The sequence below is a fragment of the Dermacentor variabilis genome, chromosome 2 (assembly GCF_050947875.1).
Source record: "Dermacentor variabilis isolate Ectoservices chromosome 2, ASM5094787v1, whole genome shotgun sequence".
NCBI classification, from domain to species: Eukaryota; Metazoa; Arthropoda; class Arachnida; order Ixodida; family Ixodidae; genus Dermacentor; species Dermacentor variabilis.
The window spans coordinates 70,813,088-70,840,914 of NC_134569.1; the positions used below are offsets into that span (position 1 = coordinate 70,813,088).

The 27,827-nt window shown below is 44.6% G+C and overlaps 1 protein-coding gene across 2 annotated transcripts; it reads right to left on the bottom strand.

Annotated features, from left to right (window-relative positions):
• LOC142572050 (zeta-sarcoglycan-like) lies at positions 1-27,264 on the bottom strand. Of its 2 annotated transcripts, XM_075680852.1 has the most exons (8): positions 26,989-27,263; positions 26,134-26,402; positions 25,820-25,924; positions 22,803-22,890; positions 21,065-21,184; positions 18,680-18,752; positions 987-1,110; positions 1-770 (listed from the first exon to the last, which is right to left on the bottom strand). In XM_075680852.1, the coding sequence occupies exons 2-8, from the start codon at positions 26,320-26,322 to the stop codon at positions 576-578; spliced, it is 894 nt and encodes a 297-aa protein (XP_075536967.1). In that variant the 5' UTR covers positions 26,323-26,402; positions 26,989-27,263; the 3' UTR covers positions 1-575. The 2 variants fall into 2 exon arrangements, with proteins under 2 accessions (XP_075536967.1, XP_075536968.1); XM_075680853.1 differs by lacking the exon at positions 987-1,110 and having other exon boundaries at positions 632-770; positions 26,989-27,264.
• Between the last annotated feature and the right edge of the window lie 563 nt (positions 27,265-27,827).

Sequence of the window (27,827 nt, forward strand, 5' to 3'; positions counted from 1 at the left end):
GTTCAGATTCAGTTCTCTTTCATGCATGTTCTAAGCGATATCAGATCATGTTTCATTATCGGAGAAATTACAGCTAGGGTGCAGTTCGCAGTTCATGTTCGTTTCGACACATTGTTTTTACACCGTTATTTCAATAGTAAACTATGTCAGAGAAAACGCACTTGAAGGATGTAACTTGAATCACTCCCATTAGCATTATTTTCTTATCACGCAGCCGTAAAATACAATAATACGATGTGCAGTAGTAGCGTCGTGCTCAAGGTTAACCCTTCCCCTTAGAAAACGTTCCCCCCCTCGCAGCATGCAGTGGCGGCAGTTGGTGTGTTTCCTCGCACAAAACTGTAGGCATGTTCGAAGGTCTGAACAAAGCACATGATTATTCCCCGAGGTTTAGACGCAACCAAGGGCGGAAAGAAGCTTTAGGACAGGAAATAGCGTCTTAACATGAAGAGCGTCTTAACTTCGGGGAATAAGCTGAACCAACTAGTCCAGCAACAAGTAAAGCATATGACTCCAGGTAGGTCCTGTATTCAGTGTTACGCTGTGTAATTGGCTGGCATACAAGTTCCGCGGTTTTATGCCGTCATCGATGGTGCAGGAAAGCTCGAACAGAGGTCTGTAGAAGCTCGGCAGTGCCGTTCCGAAGGTGTGAGAAAGAGCACGCCGTCGTCGCAAGAGCAGAGCTGGTAGACGCGCACGTCTGTTGAACGAACAGTAGGATCGGCCACTTCAAGGTCTTTGACCTCTAGTCGGCTGCAGTCCACCACAATCTGGAATGAAGCACACCATATTAAAACAGGTTTACTGAAGCTCGACGTTAAGTTAACAAAACGTCCCAAGGGTAAGGAAGCGGGCGTACAGAGTAAGCTGATATATAAATTCCGGCAAGGAAGACAAATTTCAACACCAAGTAGATCGCAAATAATTGTTCTTCAACAAGGTGAAGGAAAAAAAAAAGGAAGACAGAATTCGTGCGTCTTTTATACCTGTCCTTTCCTGGTGTGTAAATGGATATCTTGAAGAGATGTGACTAATGTATCACCGGCACGGGCAACCATGGAAACTTGCTCTTCTCCGTGGACGCTTATTCGCTTCGTGGGGGATTCGACCCTTGAAAATAAAAGAAGGAACGCTGATTTTATGTCCGCATTTAATCTGCCGTGTTCTCGATCAAAGCGAAAGATTTTTCGCTTTCGTGACGAACTACCTGAATTTATGCTCGCACATTATTGTAGTATACAGGGTGTCCCACGTAACCTGAGCCAAACATTAAACATATGCAGATGCCGCGTATCTGGACAGAACAAAGGTAATGTTGTTTTCCGCCGCTTGGAGATACTCATATTATGTTCTTCTTCGCGCTTAATTAGATAATTAGTCTTAATTAAGTAATCAACTTCTCGAATATTACAATTAGAAGAGAAGTCTCAATGAGAAAATTGTGGAGCAACATGAAAAATTTCCGATACAGTTTTCTGTTGCTCAATCCGTGCTGTTTAAAAGTGTTTTTCCGGGAATGAAAGAAGCCCGCAAATATACGCAACATTGCCACGCGGCTGGCCACTCAAGGCCCTTTGCGCGTATTCGCGGGCTTTTTTCACGCTCGGACAAACTCTTTAATGTGGCACGTAGCCAACTACAGAAAGCTGTATCATAAGTTTTTCATCTTGCTCCGCTATTTTCTCTTTGACACTTTTAATCTAATTATAATATTTGAGAAGTCGATTAATTAATTAAGACTAATTATCTAATTAGGCGGGATGAAAAAAATAATCTGAGTATCTCCAAGCGATAGCGAACGACATTACATTGGTTCTGTCCAGCTACGCGGCATTTGCATATTTTTAATGTTTGGCTCATGTTACCTGGGACAGGCTGTATAGGTAGCATCACAAGGTCATACAAATTACACTAATTTATCAGAAATCCATAGGCATATCTATAGTGCACTTCGCGAAGAATCCTCTTCCTTTCCAAGAATTAGGAATGCTCAGAACACACCGCTAGCTGCGCTTCACCATTAGTTCCGCCTTACATTATATTGTTACAGGGAGATGTCAAAAAGGATTAATATGCCCTTTTACACAGCAACAGCAAGTGGTGGCACAACAACAACAATGTAGATGTACACGCAGACGTAGAGCATAGATGTTAGTGGCACATAGCCACTCAGGGGTATTGGCCAACAACCGGGTAGTTCAATATAAAAATAAGAAAAATAACTATGAAGTAATGTAAACAATATTCGTGAATAGGTATATGGGACATAATAAACATATTGGATCTTATGATTTTGACAGAATGAAAGAATAAACGCAAACAAAAATACAGCTAACGTGGTTGATTTTGTAGAAATCTAACGAAACTTAGGTTCTGAATTTAGAGTCGAAATATTTCTGAACCTGAAATAAAACCCGGGATGTCATCACCAATCTTCCTGTCGTTGTTCCCAATGGTCGACGCCCCCAAAGATAGTAAATTTTAAACACCTCGCACTGAGAAATCCCACGCTGAAGTGAAGTGAAGGCGACATAATTAAAGTGCATTCAAGTGTATTAATGTAGATTAATGTGGATTAAGGTTGGTACCAATTACAGCAAAGTGGATTAAGGTGGAATAAAGTTGTTGCAAATTATAGCAAGGTGAATTAGGGTGAAGCTTTAATTTAAGGAGGTAACTTGGAAATGTCCTCGTGCTTTTGCCTTCAAATCACGTAAGGATACCAAGTGACTCTCAACTATTGACTCTGTACATATAGGGGGGGGGGGGGAGATTCCTAATACATATTACAGATTCCTAATACAAACAGGCTTTATAGCCTGTTTGTGTGTGCGCTGCGTATTTTATTTCCTAAAACTGTTCGCAATGCACAAGCCCAAGAACCTATTACTTCGGTAAAAATATCTGTACGGTGACATATTGGCGTCCACAGTAGGACGAAGTCGTTCTTTGCCACATATTTCAAAAAGAAAAGACCTAAAATGAGTTTGAGAGACTTAATCAGCGTGGCACAGTGGTTAGGCTTGCATGGGGTAGACTTTGACAAATGTGTTCAAGAGGGATGCTCTATAATATGCGAGAAAGCTGAGAAGCAGCGAGAGAAGCGAGTGGATGAACGAGCGGGTGAGATAGCACCTATAGAAGAACTTCGCAATGTATGCCCTCTCATAAAATGCGTATATCGAGGGCTTACTCATACCAGCTCCGAAGGAATGAGCCCCATTTGTGGGGATGCAGTACAAGAGTGCGATAACGACAAAAAGAAAAGCGCTATCCAACAAAGAGCGTCGAAAGTATGCAATCACAGATTCACGCAAAGTTGGTTTCACGCAAAGTTAACTTGTAATGACGCCATCGCATGCAAAGATACCGTTTTTTCCAAGGATGTTCACCCAGCAAGGAGAATATTGCCTCCTCATTTCAACCAGTGTTACGCGAGCCCAACGAAGGCAGTGACCGGTTTGTAAATGTGTGCGAGCTACCATGCATCAGTCTGGTTGAAAAAGCGAGAGATAAGACGTTGAGGACTGAGTACCTCCTCGAAGTTAAAAAATAATTCTTTGGAGGGCATGCACACTTGTCAAGCTAAACCTTAAGATGTCAAGGTTTCCATGGAATGGTGTTTGGTTTCCATAAATAACTACTGAGGTGTCTTTACTGGATTCCTTGGATCCGACAAAAGCAAACGCTCGTAACACTATACACTCTTGTGAGCTCTCAAGCTTGTCTACCAAAATAACTAATTGCTTTAAGGACGCGGAAGCTCCTGTGTGTGGTTCGGCTATTGACAGTGATGCAGCAACCACATTTCACAAAGTTCGGGACATTAGTACGCAGTGACTTTTTGATTTCATGTAGAATCAGGACACTTGTTTTATCTAGAAAGTGCTGGGTTAAGCATACAGTCGACAACACTAGAGGTCTGCTTTTATGCAGAGACACGAATTCCTGGAGCGACGTGATCCTGGAGTGGCCAGTGTACTCTAACACAACAAAAATATATAAAATTCGGTTGATGTGCGAACGGGTCACTTAGATGAGCTAATGCATCACTTATGGCTTCTTATGGTGACATATGCATTTCAGTATTTTGATTCAAATGAAGTTTGCGGTGTCAAAGTGTATCACGCATTTAGAGCCAGTTCTTACCAAACACGAAGTTACTGTGCTCGGTTGCTGGTTTTCTTCTGGTGCTGCAGTTTTTCTCTATTTACCTTATTTTCGTGCATCAGTAACAGGCAACGACGTTTGTGCTGAACCCTGCAGTCTTCTACTCTGCTGGGAGATCCTCCCCGCGGAGCTTGCCATGGAAGATATGGTCTTGGACACGTCCGGCGGTCAGCATAGACCGCCCGCGGCTCGGAAGCGGCTCAGTTCGGCAGTAGGATCCGACGCTACTGATTCCGAGCTTTCTGATTCAAGATCTGAAGATTCGGATGCTTTCATACCTGTCAAGCACCGCCGCTCACGACGGACGTCACCGGCATCGTCCTCAAGTGAAGGGACTATCATATACAACACCATCAAGACTACAACAGTAGCTTTCATTCCCGTCGACGCGATGGTAAGCCTGAATGCTATCTCTCGACAGAAACTTAATGATTTCTTCTTCAAACTTGCCCCTGGACTAATCCAAGAGGTTCGCGTGAACCCCTGGAAAAATGTCATTGCTGTTGACACTACCGATGACAAGATGGTGCAAACTCTACTTGGTTTGTCTGAAATCTGTGGGGTCCGCACGCGTCCCTACGTACCACAGGGTACAAATATAGCAGCTGGTGTCGTATCTGACGTGGACTTGGATCTCAAAGACGACGTTTTTAAGAACATGATCGTTTGCACGCCACCATGCAAAATAATTAGCGTTCGAAGGCTAGGCTCGTCAAAGTGTATGAAGATACTTTTCGCCTCTGGAAAGCTGCCTAGTCATATAAAGGCTGGACTTGTGCGCTATCCTGTTCGACCTTTCGTACCACGGCCTTTGCAATGCCATAAATGTTTTAAGATTGGTCATGTTCAGGGCTTTTGCACCAGAGATTTGGTCTGTGCCAAATGCGGTGGGAATCACCATGTAGATTCCTGTGAAAGTCAGGCATATCGGTGCCCTAACTGTAATGGTGAACATTTGGCAACAGATAAAGGATGTCCCTCATTGAAGAATGAACTAAAGGCACTAAAAGAGAAATCCAAAAAGAAGGCAGCAGGAGATGAAAGCGCCCGTCACCGTAGTGCTGCCCCAGCGACTGGAAAGGCAGCGCGTTCAAAGAGTGACAAAGACACAACGCATCGGAAAGTAGGGGGGCGGAACTTCTGCCTCTCAGACACATCGTGGCCAGCGCTTCCATCGAAACCGTCGGAACAAGTATCTACAAAGACTTCGACCACGGTGGAAAGCACCGCAAACACATTACCTAAACCGGTATCAGCCAACGACGATGTGCAACTTGTCAATCTTCTAAAGATGCTTGTCAACGTCATCAGATCTCTAATCGCCGGTCGCCAGACACCAGCAGCGTCAGCAGCAGAGCAACTTTTGGAGGCACTCGTTCCTGTCCTCGACGGCCTTCGCTAGACGTTTTACCGGAAACAATTCCAACAGTTGTCAGCAGCCTCGCCCCTTTGTGCTGCAATGGAATGTCAGGTCGATTCGACCGCGGCATGCGGATTTAGTCCTTCGACTCATCGCTATGAAGACTCCACCAGACGTTATAGCGCTTCAGGAAACTAACGTAAGGAAAGACGAATATCGATTGCCAGGCTTCGTGGGTGTCCACAGTAACACTCGATGCGCGGAACCAGCTTGTGGCTCTTTCCAGTGCGTGGAGGAGGCGCATACGCGCAATGCTTCAAAAGCATCAGTGTACGTTCGTGCTGACTTGGACTTCGCGGTTATTGACACAGACGGCATCTGTGACGATGAGTTTGAGTGTGTAGCTGTTACTGTGAGCCTCAGAGGTGTGTGTACGACGGTGGCAAGCATATACAACAGGCCTACACGTTCTTCCGATACCTCGCTACTTGAGAGCTTATTGTCTCGGTGTGGGGCATCGTTTGTGTTATGCGGAGATTTTAATGCCCACCATCCACGATGGTGTAGCCGTCCCCAAGACAATCGTGGGACAGAGATTAACGAGATCATTATCAAGAATGATCTCCAATTAGTGAATGACGGTTCACCTACATTTATAGGTAGAGGAAAGGAGCATTCCACTATAGACCTTGCGATATCAACGAGAGATGTGTGCTTAGCCTGGTCATGTGAACCCGACCCGTGGGGCTCAGATCACCTACCCATTTGGTTAACACCAACACATACTGCGGGTCGCCAGGATGTCGTTTATACAGTGACTAACTGGGACAAGTTCCGACAGCTGATCTCAGAGGCACCATCTCAAGACAGCCTATTTAAACTTATGAGTGAGTGCTTACGAAAAGCTACAGTACAACGACGACGGCGTATCGGCAAACCAAATCCCGATCTAAAGCTTTTGCGGCTGCGCGCATGTCGACGGCGCGCTTATAGACGGGCACAGCGCTCTAAACGACGCACCGACTGGACTATATACAATCGCATTGATGCAGCCATACGGCGGCATACAAAACAGCTTCGTCGAAAGAGCTGGGAAGCTTTGTGTAGTTCGTTGCACACTGGAAGTGGTTTTGGAAATGTATGGCGCATACTGAAGGCTCTCCGCACTCCTCAAATCTGCAAGAATCCTACGGCTGCATTGAGCATAGCGACTGACCAGTCACCAAAAGTAATAGCGGAGGCATTCGCAGACATTTTCGTCTCTTCTGCATCCAGTGACACCACAATTAGCGACCTTCGTTCTTTGACAAGTCACAGCACCATAACCGCTTCCTATGGTCCAGCCTGCCAGATGGATGAGGCAGATTTCACTCTTGAGGAGCTGCGACACGCGCTGAGCCTCTCCAAACGCCGCACTGCTCCAGGCGAAGATGGTGTGACGTACCAAGCATTGCGGAACGTTGATAAGAGTTTCCATGACCGTATATTGGACGAGTATAATGAAGTATGGAGAGCCGGTGTAATCCCTGCTGAATGGAAATCGTCCGTGGTAATACCAATTTTAAAGCCCGGGCGTCCTGCAAGGCACCTAAAGTCCTACCGACCAATATCCCTAACTTCAAATGTCATCAAGTTAATGGAGCGAATGGTCTTGTTTCGTTTAGATGTCAGGCTAGAGGAGCTGAATTTTTTCCCTGATGTCATGAGTGGCTTTCGGCGCCGCCGTTCGGCTCTGGACAGCATATCAGACCTTGTCTCAGCACTCGAATTTGCTAAAGAAAACAAGCACTCTGCCTACATGCTCTTCCTAGACATACAGCAAGCTTTTGATTCAGTTCCGCATAAGGCGATTATTTCCGCTCTTGCAACCGCGGGAATTTCGGGTCGTCTGCTACAATTTGTGCATAATTTTCTATCGGATCGCCGTATGAAAGTGCGTGTCGGAGGAGTAACTAGTGAATACCGAAATGTGAAGTGCGGTGTGCCACAGGGCAGCGTATTATCGCCGCTTTTGTTTAACACCGTACTCGCCGCACTTCCAAGTCGTTTGCCTCGGGACACTGATTTCCCTGTGAACATAGCTGTCTACGCAGATGACATTGCTCTGTGGATAAGCGGCCCTTCGCACCTTGGTCCGCGGCTTCGTGCAAGCTTGCAAAGAGCTCTCAACGCTACTTCGGAGTATTTGGGTGAAGTTGGACTGATCATATCACCTGCTAAGTCGGCTGCAATAGCATATCACCCTAAACAACGCGCTCGTCGAACGATGAGCCGACTGTATCTTGACGAAACGCCTATAAACTGGGTGCGACAACACCGTTATTTGGGCTTAATTGTGGATGATCGCATCTCTTGGCGTCCTGCCGTTAAATCTGTACGACGCAAATCGCACTCCCTCCTTAAGTATGTGGCCGCCTTGACTGGTCGAGGTGCTGGCTGCGACCAAACAACGGCTCTTCAGGTGTACCAGTCATCTGTACTCTTAGGCATGCTGTACGCATTACCAATTTTGAACATACCACATAGTTTGATGTCCCAACTGGAGCGAGATCATCGCGTTGCCCTTCGACTAATGCTTGGATTACCTCGTGAGGCGCAATCTATTGCATTACTCACTGAAGCGCATCAGTTACCCCTGAGGCTGCAAGCAGATCAGAGAGCTCTGTATCATATTGAGCGTCTGCACCGCGCATCGAATGGTCAATCGCTCCTTAATCGTCTCATTAACCGCCCGTTATCTCGAATGGGAAAAATGGCGGCTTTATTTATGAATATCACTACCATTTCTGAACATGCTGCTTCAGATACGTCTCCGCCTCCAAAAGGTATCACGAAACACGTACTTCCCATTTACCTCACAATCCCTGACATGCAGAAAAAGTCTGATATGGCTGTTTCGGCAATATTCCAATTGGCTCAGTCTCACATGTTCGAAAAGTTTCCAGATTATCTTCAAGTTTTCACAGATGCATCTGTACACAACGACGGTCAAGGCGCCTCTGCAGCTTTTTTCTGCCCTTCAACTAAAGTACGACGTATATTTCAAATACCTCATCCAGCTTCGTCAGCAACTGCAGAACTAGCAGCGATTAATGTTGCATTGAAATACGTGCAAGAGGAGTTAACTACATCGAAAGTTGTCATCTTTACGGACTCCCGTGCTGCCCTTCGCAGGTTACAACGCAGTGAGCTTGATTGCCCACTTGTGCGCAGCATTACTGACTCTGCGAGCAAAATTACATCACGTGAGGTATCTGTCGTCGCTCAATGGATACCTTCACACGTAGGAATCGCCGGAAATGAAGAAGCTGATCGGCTCGCTTCAAGTTGCGCTCATAACAACTGTGACTGCCCAGAAATTCTGTGCAAGCTTGATGACGCTCGTCTCCTGATACGTCGCCGCCTACTTAAGCAGCATCCAGATCAGCGTGTCGCAAATGGAACGTTCCCGCCCCGTGTTCGTGGTCGAGGCTTGCCTCGTCGCGCTAGAGCACAACTGCTCAAGCTGAGGGTTGGTTGCGTGAACGTGCACGAACGTTTATACAGACAAGGGCGTGTGGCAAGTCCATTCTGTGCGTCTTGTGGCTGCTACGAGACACTTCAGCACCTTATATTTGAGTGTCCCGCTTTCAGTGCGCAGCGCATGTCGCTAGTGAGAAACTATCACCTCCTTGGCCTGCGGTGTGCGACACTCGAGGAATGCTTATACCCCAGTGGTTGTGCATCTAAACGTGATCAGGCCCATCGCGCCCTACTAACCTTTCTAGAGCTAACTAACTTAAGTTCACGTTTGTAGCGTGAACGTTCAACATTCTGTAGTAGCGTGACCTTCAGTGACCGGCCCTACTGTGTGTGATCTGTACTGTGTCCTAACGCTTCTTCCTTCGAAGATGGGAAGTGGCGGGTTCAAACACCTTGTAGTGTATATTGTGAACCGACTACCAGTGAAACGGTGATTGCGTGCAGCTATACTTGGCGTCTCATCGTGGAGCGCACAATTAGCCGCGTAGCAAACTAGCCATGGATTTGATAGATAACTGTGGAGGCTGTTCGATGCGGCGTCACTTTAATTCCGGCTGCAGAGTCGAAACTCGGCGGAACAACGTGCTAGTGTACTGTGTTCTACTTTAGTCTTTAGATTTGTCCTGTTGCTCTTCCTTTCCTCTTTCCTCCCTTCCTTCCTATCTTCCATTTCTGTGTTGCTGTCACCTCCCTTCAGAAGAGTAGGCAGGCGTTGTGCCCCTTCCGGTGGCAGTTGCCAGCCTGCTCCTCTCCTTCCCTTTCCTGTTAACTGTATATATGTGTATATGTGTTCAAAACAAATAATAATAATAAACACTTTCTTTCGAAGGGGGGTTATATGATGTCTCAATGCGCGAATACCGTGAGCGGATTGTGTTGGCCCTGCGACGACGAGACGCTGCAGTGGTTGCACAAGCACAGCGAAGAAACAGTTCGAGGAGGACGACAACGACGGTGGGAAAAGGCGTGACATCAAAGCATGAAACATTATTCCTATAAATGGCCACGCTGGATCAATGCGCTACGGATCAATGCGCAACGCTTTACCACATGGTAAGGGCTTGTGCAAGCACACCACAGCTCACGCCCATAACGCACCCCCTCCACACGGCAATGTGAGGCAGCGCTGCCCAGTTCCGACTCCACGGACCAGCTCAGCCTGGTCAATCGAGTGGACAGGGCAGCTAAGGCCGCTGGACTCCTGGACTGAGGGGACCACCCACTGCACAGTGAAAAAGCTAGCTACGCTCGTGTGCTATTTTCTATACAGTTTACTAGCTCTCTCTTAGCCACTGAGTGACCTACACAGCAATGCCGAAGGAGAAACGAAGAAGAAAAAGGAGAAGAAAACGAGTCAATGGGAGACGAGATGCTCGTGCAATTTTTTCTGTAACACTTGGATATTTGATCATTCATTTCTGTAATAGTAGAAACTTTATTTCGCAGTTACAAGATACTTATTTCCTTTTCACCTTATTTCCTGCAAAAAAATTTATAACAGTGTTTTCCCCGCCCGATTCATGTCCGACTCCCCAGAGTGGGTTGCGCCATTTCGCCAAGGAACAATAACAAGAGGAGCAAGTCAACGGCGAGGAAGGAGTTCGCAAGTGCTCCGAGCGCAGGGGGGAAGCCATCCGGCGTCAGTCCTGTGTTTCGTGCCTCTTACTGGACCACTGCGGGGCGACGTTCGAGACGCGTGGTCACCGCGTTCTCCATATCGCCCCCAGGAAGGTGCCGATAGACGTGGGAGAAATCAACACTTGGCACCGGGAGCAGGGGTGAACCTATTGGACCTGGTATAAGGTGTGGAGACCTCTACGACGTTAATGCTATCTGCCCATGTTCCCAACGTCACAACCCAGCTACTTACTATATTACTGGATCCCCGGCGTTCGCCTGGGGCGACCAGGATTTTTCTTCGTTGATTTCACGCTTCGCCACTGCTACCACACTCCGAGCGCCACCTCCGTCGCCACCTCTAGTTCATCTCGCAGCTCCAGTGCACACCATGAAACTGTAGGTCCCTTCTGACTTTCAGCTTTACCTTGTGGACTTCTTTTTTGTGTGTTTGATAATTTGTAGAGTTTCCTTTCTTTGTGCTGTATTTTCTTGAATAAATGGCTTGTTGTCTGGAAACGAACGACTTCATCATTTCATGCGTTCAGGCTGCGCCTCAGTAGTGATTAATTCACATTGAAAGTACCTCATCACAAGGGGCTTCCACATGTGCACGTACTGCGCCATGCTCTTTAAGAGCTGTAGCTGTAACAAATATGCGCAAGACATACATACACACACACACACACACACACACACACACACACACACACACACACACACAAACATATATATATATATATATATATATATATATATATATATATATATATATATATATATATATATATATATATACAGGTTGTCCCACGTAACTTGAGCCACATATTTAAAAATGAAAGGCACTTCGGACGCGAGTTGAACCGAATGCATAATCTTGGCACTGGCCTAGAGTTACTCAGGCTAGTCCTTATTTTCCCCTTAAGAGGAAGCTTTATTTAGCTCGGGCGCCACTCCGACGGGGCCTATTCAAATGCATGCAAAACGCAAAAACGTGTTTCCGAGATAATTCCTGGACCAATTTCAATAAAATTTGTTGCATTTGAGAGAGAAAGTTAAATTCTAGTGACTGTTGCAAGTGGAATTCCGATTTAGAGCCTGAACTTTGTTACAAGAATTCCTAAAAATTCGAAAGCCTGAAAAAAATAAAAGCACCAAGTTTACAAATTCATAGCTCTGCATAAAAAAACAGATATCGCGGTTCTGTAAACGGAATCCACTGGATCACTGAAAGCGGACAAATTATATATGTCAATTAATTAGGTGTATTTGTTACGTTGTTTAAAAGGGTTCTGCAAAGCTTTATTTTCACATTACTACATATTTTAGATTCATGTGTAACATATCAATTTTGTCCGCTTTAGATGTACTATTATATACCATTCCCATATTTGTATTATCATTTTTCGTTACCGATTTACAGAGTTGTAACCTGTAAACTTGATAGTTTCGTTTTCTGAATATTTTCGACTTTTTCTAATTTTTAATAAAGATTGGCGACCTAAAGCAAAAAGTCGAAACCAACAGTCACTAGATTTTAAGCTTCTCTTTAAAATACAACAAACTTCATTAAATTTGGTGCAGTTGTTGCCAAGAAAAACGAATTCTCCTTTTACATGTATCTGGATAGGAGAACTTGAGCTGAAGTTTCCTCTTAACGAAATGAATAGTTATGTCAATTAATTAACTTTTTAAGTATTGGCTTCACATCCCAAGTGCAATAAGCAAAGTTGTAGAGCACCTTGAGAAACCTCTCAATAAACTGTTTCCAACACGATATATCTCACGTGGTCCTTTCTTCCGCGTTTAAATAAAAGCCCGCGAAATAGGAAAAAAATACCACGTGACGGGCGATTGCGCACTGGCATTTTGCTGCTCTCAAGCGTGCGATGGATGAACAAGGTCAGCTGCAGTGACACTGGCCCACAATAGGGCGTTATGTCTGGTGTAGGTATCTGGGCATGGAGTTTTATCGTATGACGGCGCAAATGTGTGCTGCTGGCCGAGTGGTGCCAAAGCGATAAAGCGTCTAAGGAGACGAAACAAGAGCATAGTTTATTTTTTATGCTTGAGATGGGCAAGAGCTGGCAGCCTGCCGACGGAGTGTAATCGGGTTGGGTGGGGAGGCCGCGTTAGGGGCCGGCATGATATTCCAGTGACCTTCAATCCAAAAAGCGCCCTTTGATTATAATGCGTGTTCGAAGAGTCACTATCTGCTGCAATGCACATTTGGCACCTCATAGGCACATTTTCCGAGGCGTTGTTGATCATGGTATTAGGGATGGAGTTGCCGACTTGTCTTATTTTTTTTCTTTTAGGTTGTCTGATATTGTGGTTGGTGTCCGGTATACTTGATCCTTGACGTTGCCCCAGAGAAAGAAATCGAGTCGAGTTAAATGAGGCGACCATGCCGGTCAAGCAATGGACCCATGCCGTCTAATCCACTGCTGCTGGAATACCTCATGCAGCCATTTGCAAGCTTTGCTGTTGCCGTGCGTGGGAGCACCATATCCTTGATCGTAGTCAATGGAACTCCACAAAGAAAATCCTCAAGTACCCCATCAAGCATGTCGTTGACGTATATTTCGCCTGCAAGCGTGTTATAAAAAAACACCGAGCTAATGATAGTGCCACCGGAAATTCCATACCAGACATTAACCGACCACTGACATCGGTGATGTGCCTTCAAAACCCAGTGAGGGTTTCTGTCCCTCCAATAGTGAGCGTTTCGGATGTTCACTTGGGCATTACGTGAGAAGGTAGATTCATCGGTCTACAGTATTTCGTTGACAAAGCCTGGATCCTCTTCCGTTTTGATTATAATCCAGTTTGCAAAGTACTTTGTCTTTCGGAAATCGCTGGGCCCCAACGTCTGGTGCAGCTGCACGTGGTACGGATGAAGTTGTCTTTTCTTAAGTACTCTCCACATTGAAGACTTTGACACTCCAGCTTCTGCACCCACACTACGAACACTTGCACGTGGGTCTGAAGAAAACTTTGACAGAAAGCCGTCTCCACGTCCTCGCCTAGGATATTTATGTCGTTTATTCGTTCCAGTCTGTCTCGGCGTTTCATATGCACGCACAATCGTCATTGAGTTCGGACACTGACCTTGATGCCAGCGTTGAAATAGTTCAACTGCGCGCCTTCTATGTCCAGTTGTCGCACCTGGAGCCAAAATCATATCCACTCTTTCATCATTGGAGTCAGCCATATCTGCTGCCCAACGTTGGTCACAGCCAAATAGCGCTACTGTGGAGAACACGCAGGGGTACGGGCACCTGGGGAGCACTGGATATGCTGCAGTTCGGTGCGATTGGTTCAAACGAGGCACATAAGGTACGATTTATAGGTAAACTGGGATAGCCTGCGGGCGCACTCCCTCAGAGACTGACGCGCCGCAGTCACGCTGCACAAGTATGAAGCGAGACGCGGCCGCCCGATACTGCGACAACGAAGCGATACGCACGTGCGGGGTGCGAGATCAAAAAAAAAAAAAGAAAACGTCTGGTAGACAGTAAGCGTGAGTGCCAGCGTGAGTGAGTAAACGGTTCCAGTGCGACAAGAGTCATCGTCTGAAGAAGACATGCGTAAACTTCCTTGAATATAGCGAAGGTTCTTTTACCATTAGTTAGTTTTGTCCCCGAGTGATTTATCCGCTGTTATTCGAGCGCTAAGGTTTAAAGTTGTAGCACCATCATTCCATTCGAAAACCACTACAAGGTCATTTGTGTACGACACAAAATTGTAGCAGCCGTCATCGCCTTCCGTAACTCCCACACGCTTCGCCTTTTCCTTCTTTCAAGCAGAACCAAAGTGCGGCCACGGTGCTGCTTTCGTCTTTTCTTTTTCGTGGCCTTAGACGCTTTATCGCTTCGACAACGCTCGGCAAGCAGCAGGCATTTGCACTGTCATGCGATAAGAGCCGCATGCCCAGATGCCTGCACCAGGCATAACGCCCTGTCGCGACCGTCTCGCTCCGACCGACCTTGTTCTTCCATCACACACTTGAGAGCAGCAAAATAACAGTGCGCAGCGCCCCGTCACGTGGTATTTTTTCGTTATTTCACGGCATTTTTTGGGACTACGTGAGATAATAGGACCACGTGAGATATATCGTGTTCTAAACAATTTGTTGAGATGTTTCTCAAGGTACTGTACAACATTGCGTATCACACTTGGGGTCTGCAGCCAATACTTAAAAAGTTGATTAAATAAACATGATTAATCCGTTAGTTAGGGGAAGAATAAAAATAGCCTGAGTAGCTCTATACCAGTGCCAACATTATGCATTCGGTCCGGAGTGCCTTTCATTTTTTAAAGATGTGGCTCAAGTCATGTGGGGCAACATATATATATATATATATATATATATATATATATATATATATATATATATATATACCGGGTGTCCCTGTTAACTTGGACCAAAATTTAAAAAATAACCCAGGAGCTCTGGAGAAACCGTACCGACTGCAAGGTAGCGGCTGTCGTGTGTACTTACGGCCAGTATTTTTTCATCACGAAGTATTAATTAATTAATTACTTTTATTTAGTGAACTCTTATTTATTGCTTGAATCTCAAACATATCAATTGCAATGTTGTAGGGAACCTTAAATAACCTCCGAATCAAGCATTTATTTCGTGCTGAAGTGCGCCTGGTTGTTTTTTCTAAGAAAAAACAAAAGCCCGCGAAATAGGAAATAGATGCGCGCTCGCGCGCCGCTACTCAAGCGCCTCCAAGCAACCTTTGAGAAATATATGGCTGCATGCGCTTATCGCCGCATCGTATAAGGCTTTGCCATGTAGGATGGCTCGAGAGGTTTCGCGACCTAACTAGCGTAGCGCGATAAGCATCAGCATCTGCGGACGCAAGAATGTTGCGCTCGATCATGAGGCACTCGGGATAGCTTTAACCTTCGCGTATCCAGAAACAAAGCTACAAAAGAAATTCAACCATTGTAAAAAAAAACAGTAGTCAAAACAGCACGAAAAAAAAAGGTAGCTCTCGGATGAACAAAAAAGAGCTACTCAGGAATTTATTTCAATAAAGAATAAACCAAAAGCACGTAAAATGTCACAGCAGCCCGCAAACATCCAAAGTGCAATTGGTTTAGTCCTTGACGCTTTCTGTCTCTTGAACTCCGGAAAAGAGGCAGAACAAAGCAGTTTTTGTACCTATTTCTATCTTTGTCGCAAACTTTTATAGGGTGACATTATGAAGGTACGTTAAACAGTGACGTGTTACACCAGTTCTTAGCGGTTATTTTCCACTACCACTTACAGCACATGCTCAAACAGGTCACCGTCTGAAGCAATACAGTACTTGCTTCTTTCCAACACTAGTGCTGTTGCAGCTTTGATCAACGACGTTGCAAGCTCTTGGCAGACTGCTGTGAACAACTAGTGTCGGAGATACGAGAAGTGCACCATCATATGATAGCGAAAGGACACGACGTCGTGTTTCAGTGGCTGCCTAGCCATTGCGGTATCTCCGGCAACGACCTCGCTGACGAAGCTGCCAGGAAAGCGCACGAAGGAGCAACCCTTGTTTCTGTACCTTTATCGCGGACCGACGCAGCCCAACACCTAAGCAAGGTAGCGCACCGTATGACATTACAGAAGTGGCACACACCTGAATTCACCCAAGAACGATTGCATTTCCTCGACCCCTCTATGCAACTGCGGCTGTTACCAGGACTTCTGCGAAATGAAGAAACAATGCTGTGCCGCTTACGCTTAGGCGTCGCATTCACCAATGCATATACGTTTTTGATTGGAATGACTGATAGCGCCGACTGCAATGCCTGCGGTGCCGAGGAAACTATAGAACATCTACTGTGCTACTGCCCATCTTTTCAAAACGAAAGACATGACCTCTGCACAGCTCTCAATCAGCTCGATAGAACACCGTTCACCTTGAAGAAGATCTTGGGACCATGGCCTCGCATATCGCAGCTACAAAAGGCCACAAAAGCTCTGCTGCGATATTTGAAGGCTACTGGATTGAGTCAGCGACTATGATCCGGACTGAGTGACTGAACGATATCCCCGGTGGACTTTCTCTTCTTCTTTTAATCTTTCCGTCCCCTTTTCCCTTTCCCCAGTGTAGGGTAGCCAACCGGGCTCAGTCCTAGTTAACCTCCCTACCTTTCCTTATCATTTGCTCTCTCTCTCTCTCTCTCTCTCTCTCTCTTATTTTTGCCTTTGGAGCGTCCGGTGTGGTGGTTTCGCTGTTATACACACGATCTTTCACGTCAACCCACGAGAAGAAGTCCAGCGGTGTCATGTCCGGTGACCTTGCAGGCCAGGGTACAGGCCCGTGCCGGCCAATCCACTGTCCATGAAAAAGGTTGTCGAGCCACGCTGGAGTCTATCTATGCGCAGAAGCATCATCGTGTTGAAACTACAGCTATGCGCAGGGTTTGTTTCTGTTGCTAAAGGGAACAAAAGAAACCTGCGTTTCGGGCGGGCCAATCTACAGAACAAGGTGAGCGCGCAAAATTACAATCCCAAGGGCGACGTCGCGGTTTCCTGTCTGTAATTGTATGTAATAATAATAATATTTGGGGTTTTACGTGCCAAAACCACTTTCTGATTATGAGGCACGCCGTAGTGGAGGACTCCGGAAATTTTGACCACCTGGGGTTCTTTAACGTGCACCTAAATCTAAGCACACGGGTGTTTTCGCATTTCGCCCCCATCGAAATGCGGCCGCCGTGGCCGGGATTCGATCCCGCGACTTCGTGCTCAGCAGCCCAACACCATAACCACTGAGCAACCACGGCGGGTGTAATTGTATGTGATTGAGATGTAATTGTGCACGTTATCTCTTAGCAAACAAAAGTGAAGCAGCGAAAGATCAGGCGCGGTTCTGAGCCATCACTGTTCCTTACCAGCAGCAAGGCGGCCAATCTGTGAAAAAAAATTAATTATGGGGTTTCGCGTGCCAAAACCATTATCTAATTATAAAGCACGCCGTAGTAAGGGACTCCGGAAATTTGCACCACCTGGGGTTCTTTAACGTGCACCTAAATCTAAGTACACGAGTGTTTTCGCATTTTGCCCTCATGAAAATGCGACCGCCGTGGCCGGGATTCCATCCCACGACCTCGTGCTTAGCAGCCCAACACCATAGCCACTAATCAACCGCAGCGAGTGCAGCCTGTGAATCAATGAGGCTCTATAATCATGTTTCTTGAGCGTTCATGGTGCTCTTGGTGAAGTCGCCAATTTATGTCGAAGGAAAGCTACCACTGAACGTTGTAGGTATAGCCAAAGCAGCTCGACCATAACATGAAAGTGTGGCTCGGTCACATTTCTTTGACATGGCACAATAGTTTCGGTGCCCACTCGCGAAATATTCACAACGCTGCATGCCGTCGTCACACTTCCTGGGTTTCTCTTCTCCTCTCTTCTTCATTGAAGCCAGTGCTAATTGATGCTATCGCATTTTCACAGTTCTTTCGTGATAGCTTTCAATAGACAGTCAGTTTTTATCGTTGATCAAATCTACCGCGAGAGACAAAATATTTCTGTTCTCAAACTGTGACGGGCATTTTGCAGATCGAGTGCAGCTTATGCGCATCATTGTTGGGAAAGGCATTCAGAACATTCAGACATTTTATCTCATGAATTAGACTTCGAGCAAAGTCGTTTTTAGTTTGTCGGTCGTAGAAAACAACATACAAATTAACTTTGCCGCAAGGCTGCCCAATTTCTTTTTTCTTGAATCGAACTCAGTCTGCCAGCACCAGCAGATCATCTTTAGAGAAAGTGACTATCAGTGTTCGTGTTGTAAAGCGAGCTTCGTTGATTACTAATGTTGACCACAGGCATTTACAACAAGAGTACGCGCAATGGTTTGCAACGAGCGAACACGGAAACTTGCTTGAGAGAACTGAACAGAGAAGAGGTGCTATTTTTGGCGCTTGCTTGCAAGAGTACGCAAAACAGCTGTGCTGACCTGTTTAACCTCAGAACTGGCGTTCAACTTCAGGCAAACTCACTTGAGGTCTCGGGCGGAACCACCTCTGACGACTTCAGCGTGCAGGGATCCATCCAGCTGAAATCCAGCCTTCGCTGCATAATTCACGGCGGAGAGCCAGCACAAAAGATTAAAATCAGTTTCGGTTATGCGCCGGCATATTTCGCAGCATATTGTCACCCATTATATAGTGTGTTTTGTACTCCTAGTTCATGTTGCATATTTTGCCTGTTGCGTACTACGAGGCTGGAACGATATGAGAATGGAACAACATTTAATGGGAAGTTGCTTTAAATGCGGTACTTGAAAGCCACTGCAGCAGCGCTCCGCATTCGGTCTGTAAACATGTCGCACACGTAAAACCCAGCGCAAAAATACAGTCGGATCAGTCAGACATCTTGGTAGACACAGAAACACAAATATGCGTTTCTGTTCTTTCCATTGCTGTTAATTGTACGCCGATAGCGTGCAGATCAGGTAACGTGGCGCACTGTTTAGCTTTTTCAGCTGCTGTTTACACAATTGTGTACAGCAAGATAGTGCATTAACAGCAAAAGCATTGATGAAGCAACGATATTAAAATGTGTCGCATGCATCCTCAAACACTTATGATTGGAACTGTGCTGCAGTTTTGAATAACGTGCGGAATGTTTTAGCACAATCAGTGGGAACGCAGACGGTTGGGTGATTTTACTCGGTGTTAGTACGTTGCATGTAGAGGGTTCACTGCTTTCATCGTTTTTCACAATGGCATGCACTAGGCATAATTTTCAAGTAACTGAAAAAGTGCTCTTCAAGTTTTTGAAAACACGAAATAGTTTATGTTCTCATATTTGATGTTCCTGTAGTGAGTTTTCGACTGGAGTCCACATTTTGCAAACTTGACAAAACTCACTAAACAATTGAAAATTCTTTATCTTTTCTGCAGCTGTACACTTTCTGTCATTCTGAATCAACATGAACTATGAATCTACAGGATAAAGCAGTGTCTGAAAGGGTTAATATGTATTAGCACCTTACAAGAGAGATAGCTTTATTATAACGAAAAAGCTATGAGGTCGGCTTAAATGTGCAGCTGTGCTCTAGCCTGATGCTGAGTGCTGGAGTAAGAATGAAGGAGAACAAAAGGAGGCGAAAATATTAAGATTATGAGCATAAGCACATAAAATGAGATGCGCATAAACAAAATATCAAAAAGAAAACTTTGCGAGCTTCACATTGATGTATTTACGTATTGACACCATAACTAATGAATTACAGAAGAACGTTTCAGGCTTTCCCGTTCTCATCCCAACAAATATTTTCCTGATTGTGCTTTTACTTATGAACTTATTTGAATATTACGGCGCTGAAAGGAGTAATACGTTCATGTTTTTAAAAGATAAAGAATGCCGTGATGTGCCCTGCGGAATTCCTCCAGGATAGTTATAGCATGGTGCACGATACGTATCAGCAATACGCAGATTACGCACGAACACCTATAGTCCTTCGAGGTGGCACGTCGTGCCAACGCCATAATGCTTTACTTACAGTTGCTGCAATTTGCACACGTGAATTCTTGCCATCCTGTCGTAGCAATTCCTCGTTATTTTAGCTATCTGTTTCTGGACATTTCTGCAGTTTTTTATTGGAAATGAAACACTTTCACGACAAGTTTTCATTTTCTTGGCTTTGTCAACATATAGTTTTAGCAAGTGCCTTCAGCACTAGTGTTTCCGCAGTAACGAAAAAAATACGAAGAAAGTCCAAGCGCGTCACTGCGCTATAATGTTAGCCAGTGACTAACGTTAAACAAAGGCTGGCTGATTTTACAGCCACGTCGATTTGTCAATACAGTGTGTACCAGCTAACTTTGGCCAAACTGTGCCCCGAAAAAAAAAAACAGTGCAATGTACAATTACAAGATCTACAGTGCTCGGTCGTCAAACCTCTGACGACCGAACGCTATGGGTCTTCAAATCGTGCATTGAACCAGGTTTTTTCAATTTTTTTGTCATTACCTTGTCGCATGCTATACGTGATTGTAGGCAGGCGCACATTTCTCATTTTAATAATTTCCGACAATAAGCCTTGCGGCGGTAATGCGTGGTGTCATCGTGTTTTATCGGTAAACAGTGCTCTCTGTAATGTCAGCAAGAGTCAAGCTAAAAACAAAAATAATAATAAATTAGGAATAACATTTAAAAAATTACGCTAAGTTTCGACATGCAGTGATGTGGTCTGCAGTACTTTTCAGGAAACACCTTTCAGACAGCACAATGCTTTCATGATGGGCGCAAATCATTGCGAACGTAGTGCTGCATAGTATTGAAAATATGCGCGAAATGGTATCAACAGCCCACAAAATGCTACTCGTGCACATCTGCACGCAAATATTTTTATAAATCTTTTTTGGCAGTATACTTACTGGAAATTCGGAGATTGTCAGTCGCTACAACGACTTCAGATGGGTCGCTTCGAAATAAGACATTATCTTGAGGATTTCGCACCAAAAAGTGGCTACCACGCGATTCTAGAATTCCAGAGCCTGAAATAAAAGCAGGAAATTGTATCGCTTGTAAGCTCAAAAATACCAGTAAAAATACATTTGTGTTCAAGATTATATGTCCGCTCCACCAAACTTAAGTGATAAGGAGTCAGTAAAGGACCGTACCTAATGATGTATAATGAATAGTTTGTTTTATGTTCCGCTGGACAAAAGCCATGTTTCGATGTTTTTGTGTTCCAACGTGTTCCAGTGCGTTCAAAACACTTATAACCAACACCATCGGAAAAGCTCGAACAGTCATACAATTTTTCGGAATTCGTCTCCCCCACTTATTTGTGGTGTCAACTTCGTCGGTAACTATGTCTAAGTTCAAAAATACAATTGCGATCTTACGGCACTTCGTGAACAGTGATCTGCGCTTTAGTTCTAAATAGAAAAGATATGTCTTTTCTTAAGGCTTTGTTTCTAATTAAATTTTACAACAGCACCGTGACTTTCAGTTGGAATCATTCGGCTAAGTACGTCACATCCTTGTTTGCCTAGTTGGCACATACATTTACTTATCGACATGCAGCGATAAGAAATTCACATATCTGCAGCAACTTGCTAATGTGACAGCAAAGTGTGCATACGATGGTGCTTCTTTGAAGAAGCTCTTTCAAAAAAGTTAAACTGAACAATTTGATTTCCGGCATAAACAAAAGAAGCAGGGATGCCAAATGCTTAGCTCACCGATGCTGACCGTAAAATGCGATGTTAAAAAGAAATTTGAGCACCACAAAGCAAAGTTTAGCGCAAAATCTTCTAAATTGTTAGACTAAAGCTAATTCCACGTTTGTTATGATTTATGATGTGGTTCATCGCTGATCTAAAGCTGCTAACATTTCTCTTCCTCACACAGCCTCCGCTGTAGCTTTTACAAAAACTTTTGCAAACTTATTTCGATGGAGTGTATCTCTGCCTAGTCTTCACGGGCAATCTTACGGGCTTCGTTGAATGCAGCTCCTATCACGACTTTCTATAGTACGGGACCATGTGCGGCGCCGAGCGTTTGCACCGTCTCGAGGATGAGACACTGGTTCGAAACACGAGGCCTCTGCTGCCTATGTAACATGCTGTATTACACGGATAGGCCGCCCCTGTCCGTATGGTATGCTTTGCACGCATTGCTTTAAGTGACTTCAGCTGATCAATGTCATACTCCATACGGGAAGGCAGCGTTTGCTATCTATCATTGTCAGTCGCCAAAATTAAATTTGGAGGTAACAAGCTGAAGTGTCAGCGCTTTATCCATCCGAGAGCGCGTGCTAACAAATACAGCCACTCCCGAATCAGTGGCTCCTGTGGTAGCCGTTTCCGCACTCAAGACAGCCGCGACGGAAGCTGCGCAAGACAGACTCGGAAGCATTTTATCAACGAGCCCGTATTTTAAGTACGCTGTCAAAATCAGTACCAAGCTACAAAACAAAACAAAAAAAACTAAGGCGAGCAAGTAAAGACGAGTTAAGGTTATACTGTAGTTCTGATATACCTATGTCGGCTGCTTAGGCATTCATGAGGTACGCAAAGTTGCCTGTGAGACACATGTATTAGGACGGTGCATTCTGTACAGTTGAAAAATTATTAAAGGAAGTTTTCTAAATGTTATCGGACTTACCAAGAGTCAAACTGTTGTGATAGCGACCTTGTCGATTCAGCGACTGCAGCTTGACGTCTCCAGCGGACTCTATTATTAGGCCTTTCTCCTAAACAATAAATGCAAATTTTAGTTAGCCAGAGTGCAGCTTCTTATACTAATTTTTTTTAGAGGGAATGTAACAAACTAAGTTTCTTTTTAATCGTCATGCATCTACTTCGTCCAGTGAAACACCTTTATCCATGCTAGTGTTGACTGCTGGCAATAAAAGAAAACGCTTGAGTGTCTAATCTTAGGAGCGCGTTAATATTAAAGAAACTTTCGCACAACGAATCGAATATTGTTGTATTCGATTGGGAACTTGTGTCGAATAGTCCCTGTTCTTAAATACGAATATTTCTTTAATGGTTTCCGAATGCTTCACATTGTCAGGTGTTCAAGATCAATCATGAAACTGAAGCCAATTACTCCCCCTCCCCCTTCTGTCAGAGAGGAGATAAGAAATGGGAGGTTACACAAGCACGCCGTGTCACGTCAGACATTTCCAACTAAGCTGCAACCATTCTCTCTTAAAGTTCGCTCAGACAAGAGATTCAGTAATGGTTCTTGTTTGCTATTACTTATCAAAGCGTTAACTAGGTTGTCGGCTGAAATGAACTCTACACTCATCCCATGTCAACATTATTTGATGTCACAGTTGCACGAGCTGCAGCTATAATTCTGACCAGACGAATTTCGTCGATACCTTCACTACTAGCTGTGATTCTAAACTGGAGAATATGTTTTCTTTCTTTTTTTTTTTTTGCTCTGTCATCGCAGCATTCAACGCCCATTTCTGTTCTAGTCTCGAAGGTATGCACAGATGTTAATAGGTTAATAATACGGCCTTTCTTCAACTATAATCTGATAATGAATCGCCATGCATACTCTGAATAAACTTGATTAATTGTGAATAATGTTTTAATGGAGGTTTCGATAAATCCTATTTCGTAATGTGCAGAGTATACACAGTAAATTGTTAATGTAGCGATTACGGAGACGTTAATATTGTTTTATAGTAATAGAGAAAGAGACTCTTCATTACTCGGAAACTATTCGAAAGGTATCACGTATTCGATTCGATTCAGCTTTTTCGACAGTCCATTCATATTTGCTTCGTTTTAAAAAATTACTATTCCCACGCTCCTATACGTAACCTAAAAGCCTCCGCGCGATCTCCTGTACGTCATAACTGAGTTCTCAATAAGGGCAAGTCGTACACAGCGATCATGGCGAGTAAAGTAGTAATCTTGGGAGAGGAGATGGTGGACAGAAAGTGACGTCAGATCAAGCATATTAACATTTCCATCGTCAGATGAGAACTAATCTGTTAGTATGTATGTATAGCAAATATTGAAAAGAATATAGGTTGACACTAAGAAAGCAGGTTGGTAGGCTATACATGAATTAGTCATGTAAGCATATAAAAAGTTATTGCTTGTGTAATCATATGCGCGGTTTTCATTTTTAAGTTTTCCGGAAATGTTAAAAATCGCTAGTGGTAGATAGCGTAGTCCTTGTCCTTGAGATGGATTATTCGAAGAGGCGGACTTTACTAGCATGATATTGAAGCACATGTTTAATTAATTCGCAAAAATTAACTAATTAACCTCTTAATAACTACTTCAGAGCAAATATTGCAATTTACGAATTGTAGCCGGTGAGTTTGCAGGACACATCCACTTGAAATGAATTTCCAGGAGGACATGAGGAACAAGAAGCTAATTAGTGATTTTTTTGTTAATTGGTTGAATATGTGTTGCCATTTCTCTTGCAAGCAACGTCCGCCTCTCAGAATAACCCAGTTCAAGGTCTAGAAGTATGTTATCTACTAGAGGAAATTTTTAAAAATTACGCAAAGCCTAATAATGACCACCCTGCATATAGAGGCAGGCAATCAATAGCGTCTTGGAAGAGACACCACACCCTCCTGCTTGAAGAGGAGAAAAAAACGGGAGAGAGAAGAGGAAGGCACAGTACAACACATCGTGTAATACACAGAGTATGAGCAGTATACAAACGACAGTTTACTCCCGTAGGTGAGAAGAATTTTAGCACAACTTCGTTAGACGCGTATCGAATTGAAGCTCGGCCTTACGGCAATGTGAAAATCATTAGTGCATTTAGAAAAAGGTCAAGCTGCTGGAACTCACTCAGCAGCAGGGGGCGACAACAGATTAATTTTGAGCGCTTCGCACGAACCGATACCTATCACTCGTGATAGAGAACATAATATTGGGAAAGTTGTTGGTGAGTAATATTGGCGGCCAAGACAAACACTTATTATTAAGGACATATTCGCAGATTACGCTGCTCCTTCTTACACAAATAGCAGGTAATTTGCTCGCACTAAAATATTGCTGGAGACAAAGTTACGAGTATAATGTTCGGAACAGTGTGCTGCGCAGTGTTTCAGGCCGATATTATGCTTAAATGGGTGGTGTTTGTGCACACGTACATTTATCATTGTGTTCACGAAGTCTATTCTTTAGCAATGTAAAGGAGAACTAGTTGTCGCTGTCGAACATCCTAGCTCCGGCCTGCCACGTGATGACAGCACACTGTCCATTGCAGAAGAAATCAAATGATCAGGAGTATTTTAAAAGCGTACGTATGGTCACGCGGTTTTCATTTTACAGTTCACGTGCATGTTTTGTTTCCAAAGATCCCACTGCATATCGCAGCACAATTTCTCGGTACTAGTTGCTTTCATTTTGCATTTCTCATTCATAGGCATTCACCACGAGAAAATATTTCAGCACGTAGCTTTCCTTGCTTTAGTATTGGGTTCCAGATATGTACATAGTCAGTGAAGAAATTTCTTGTTTCTTAGGCCTCATTTTTTTTTTTTCATTCACGGGATTCCGATATTTCATGGGAATGCTCACTCAGCTAAAGGAGCTCAAAGTCCTTCGTTCGCTTTGTAGAATACTTTGTCATTATCTTAATAATTGTTATTATTTATAAAACGAAAACAAGCATAACAGAATAGTGCTTACTTGAGCAGTATGCTGAATGCGTTTTAGAGTAAGGATATCCAAGAACTGGCCATGCCCACTGATTTTCATGCCGCTTGTTGTCAAAGTCAAAACACCTGGCCCATCCTGCACAGTGAAAATGGCATTAACAATACGCCTTTGGTAAAGATCAATGCTAATAACAAAACAAATGAAGCACTAATAAACAACATCAACGCGTTGCTGGCTGAAAAAGTGAGGTAAACGGAGTTATTCAAGCAGTGCTTGTCAAACGTGCGCCTATTGCACTTCCGAGTAATTCAATTCCCTGTTAAGGATGGTACTGCATTCCTTACCGAGTTCAAGTCTAGGACTTTTATCGTCCACATTAACAACGAGGCGTTCAGCGACGTTATGATGATGGTGGTCGCCACGAGCACATAGAGCATTTTCTTGCGCCAGCCGCTCAGCAGTTCAGTGTCTCCGTGCGGCGGTGTCAGATGCACGCTCATGGTTCCATTGCGGGACACTGTGGTAGATGCCATTCCGGTGGCACAAGTGCCACAGCAAGCGGCAGCGGGTATTCAAGTTTACGAGTCCTCGCTGCGTCGTTCCGCCATGAGAACTGCGTGAGACACAGGGGACAGAACGTTTGACACTTGTTGGTTTGGCGCACATCAAAACTTTCGCTCAGTCATGGTATAGAATTGGCACATTATGAAAAAGGTAACTTAAAGTCATAGCTCTTTAATCACGTGACAGATTCCTTAACCGTGGCTGCACACTTAAAAAGTTTCCACTCTTTGGAACGTATCTCGTCCCACAACGATAATCGTCATCTACCTTGCCCACATTTCCCATTTTTAACGCTGTGAGCGCGGTACTTCCAAGTGACGAACGGCATGCGCGTTATCAGCGTGACATAGCATCCTCGACAGGACAGTAGCGAGCGCAGCGTTTTGAACTCAGGCGAGGCAGATGACGATTATCGTTGTGGAACAACTATAAACCCTAATAGATGCAACTTTTTTAAGAGTGTGGTGTTACAATAATATAGCCGAATAAAATTTCCCGCTAGCGCCCTCGGCAGATATACAAATTTGCGCATGTGTGCTAACATTTTCAGAGAATGAAGCAGCACAATAACACCGGACCAAACTTTTAAAGCAGAATATTCTCTTCTAAGAAGCGTTAGAATGGATGGAACTCACTTGTATGAGGGCGGGCCTCCGTCTGAACTTCGATCAATCGCTCTCTCGAGGACTCCGGTATCAGCGGTCGTTTGGAAGCGGCGCCACTGGCAAGAAAATCCAGCCCTGTGCACGTGGTGCGTTCAAATGGCGCCAAGTTGTCATTCATTCATGTCAAATGAGCCAATCTAACCAGTCACTTTTGCTGCGAGCACGAGTTACAATAAATACTGCTCTTTTCCACAGTCCCATAGTCAACCTAGCTGAAACTTCGCACGAGATACGAGAGATTCGGGACTGAAAGATTTTCGGTAGAATACCGAGCCATCTAGTGGCGCCTGGTGCAGGAGCGAATACAGACGCTTCGTACTCTCGACAGATGCCGACACATACCCTGTGCTCATTTGGCTCGCTCTTGGTTTCGCGACTCGTCAAGGTGGCTTAGCGGCTATGGTTTTGCGCTGCTGAGCACGAGTCGCGGCAACAAATCATGACGACGACGGCCGCATTTCGATGAGGCCGAAGTGAAAAAACGTCCGTGTCCCGTGCGTTGGGGGCGTGTTAAAGAATCGCAGGTAGTCTAACTTTATCCGTAGTCCGCCACTACGGCGTGCCTCTTTATCAAATCGTGGTTTTGGCAGGTAAAACCCCAGGTGTCAATTCAATTGGTTTCGCCTTTCTTTCAGTAACGAATGGCAGACTGTTTTGAACATTTAAATTAGGGATTCCTTATTCTGTGTCAGGGCTTCACAACGCGTGGTCCGGGCGAACATTTTTAGTGACCCACCACCGAGTTAACACTTCTGTGATGCGCTGAACAGCGCATCAGAGTAGTAGCACATTGTCATAGTACACGCGAA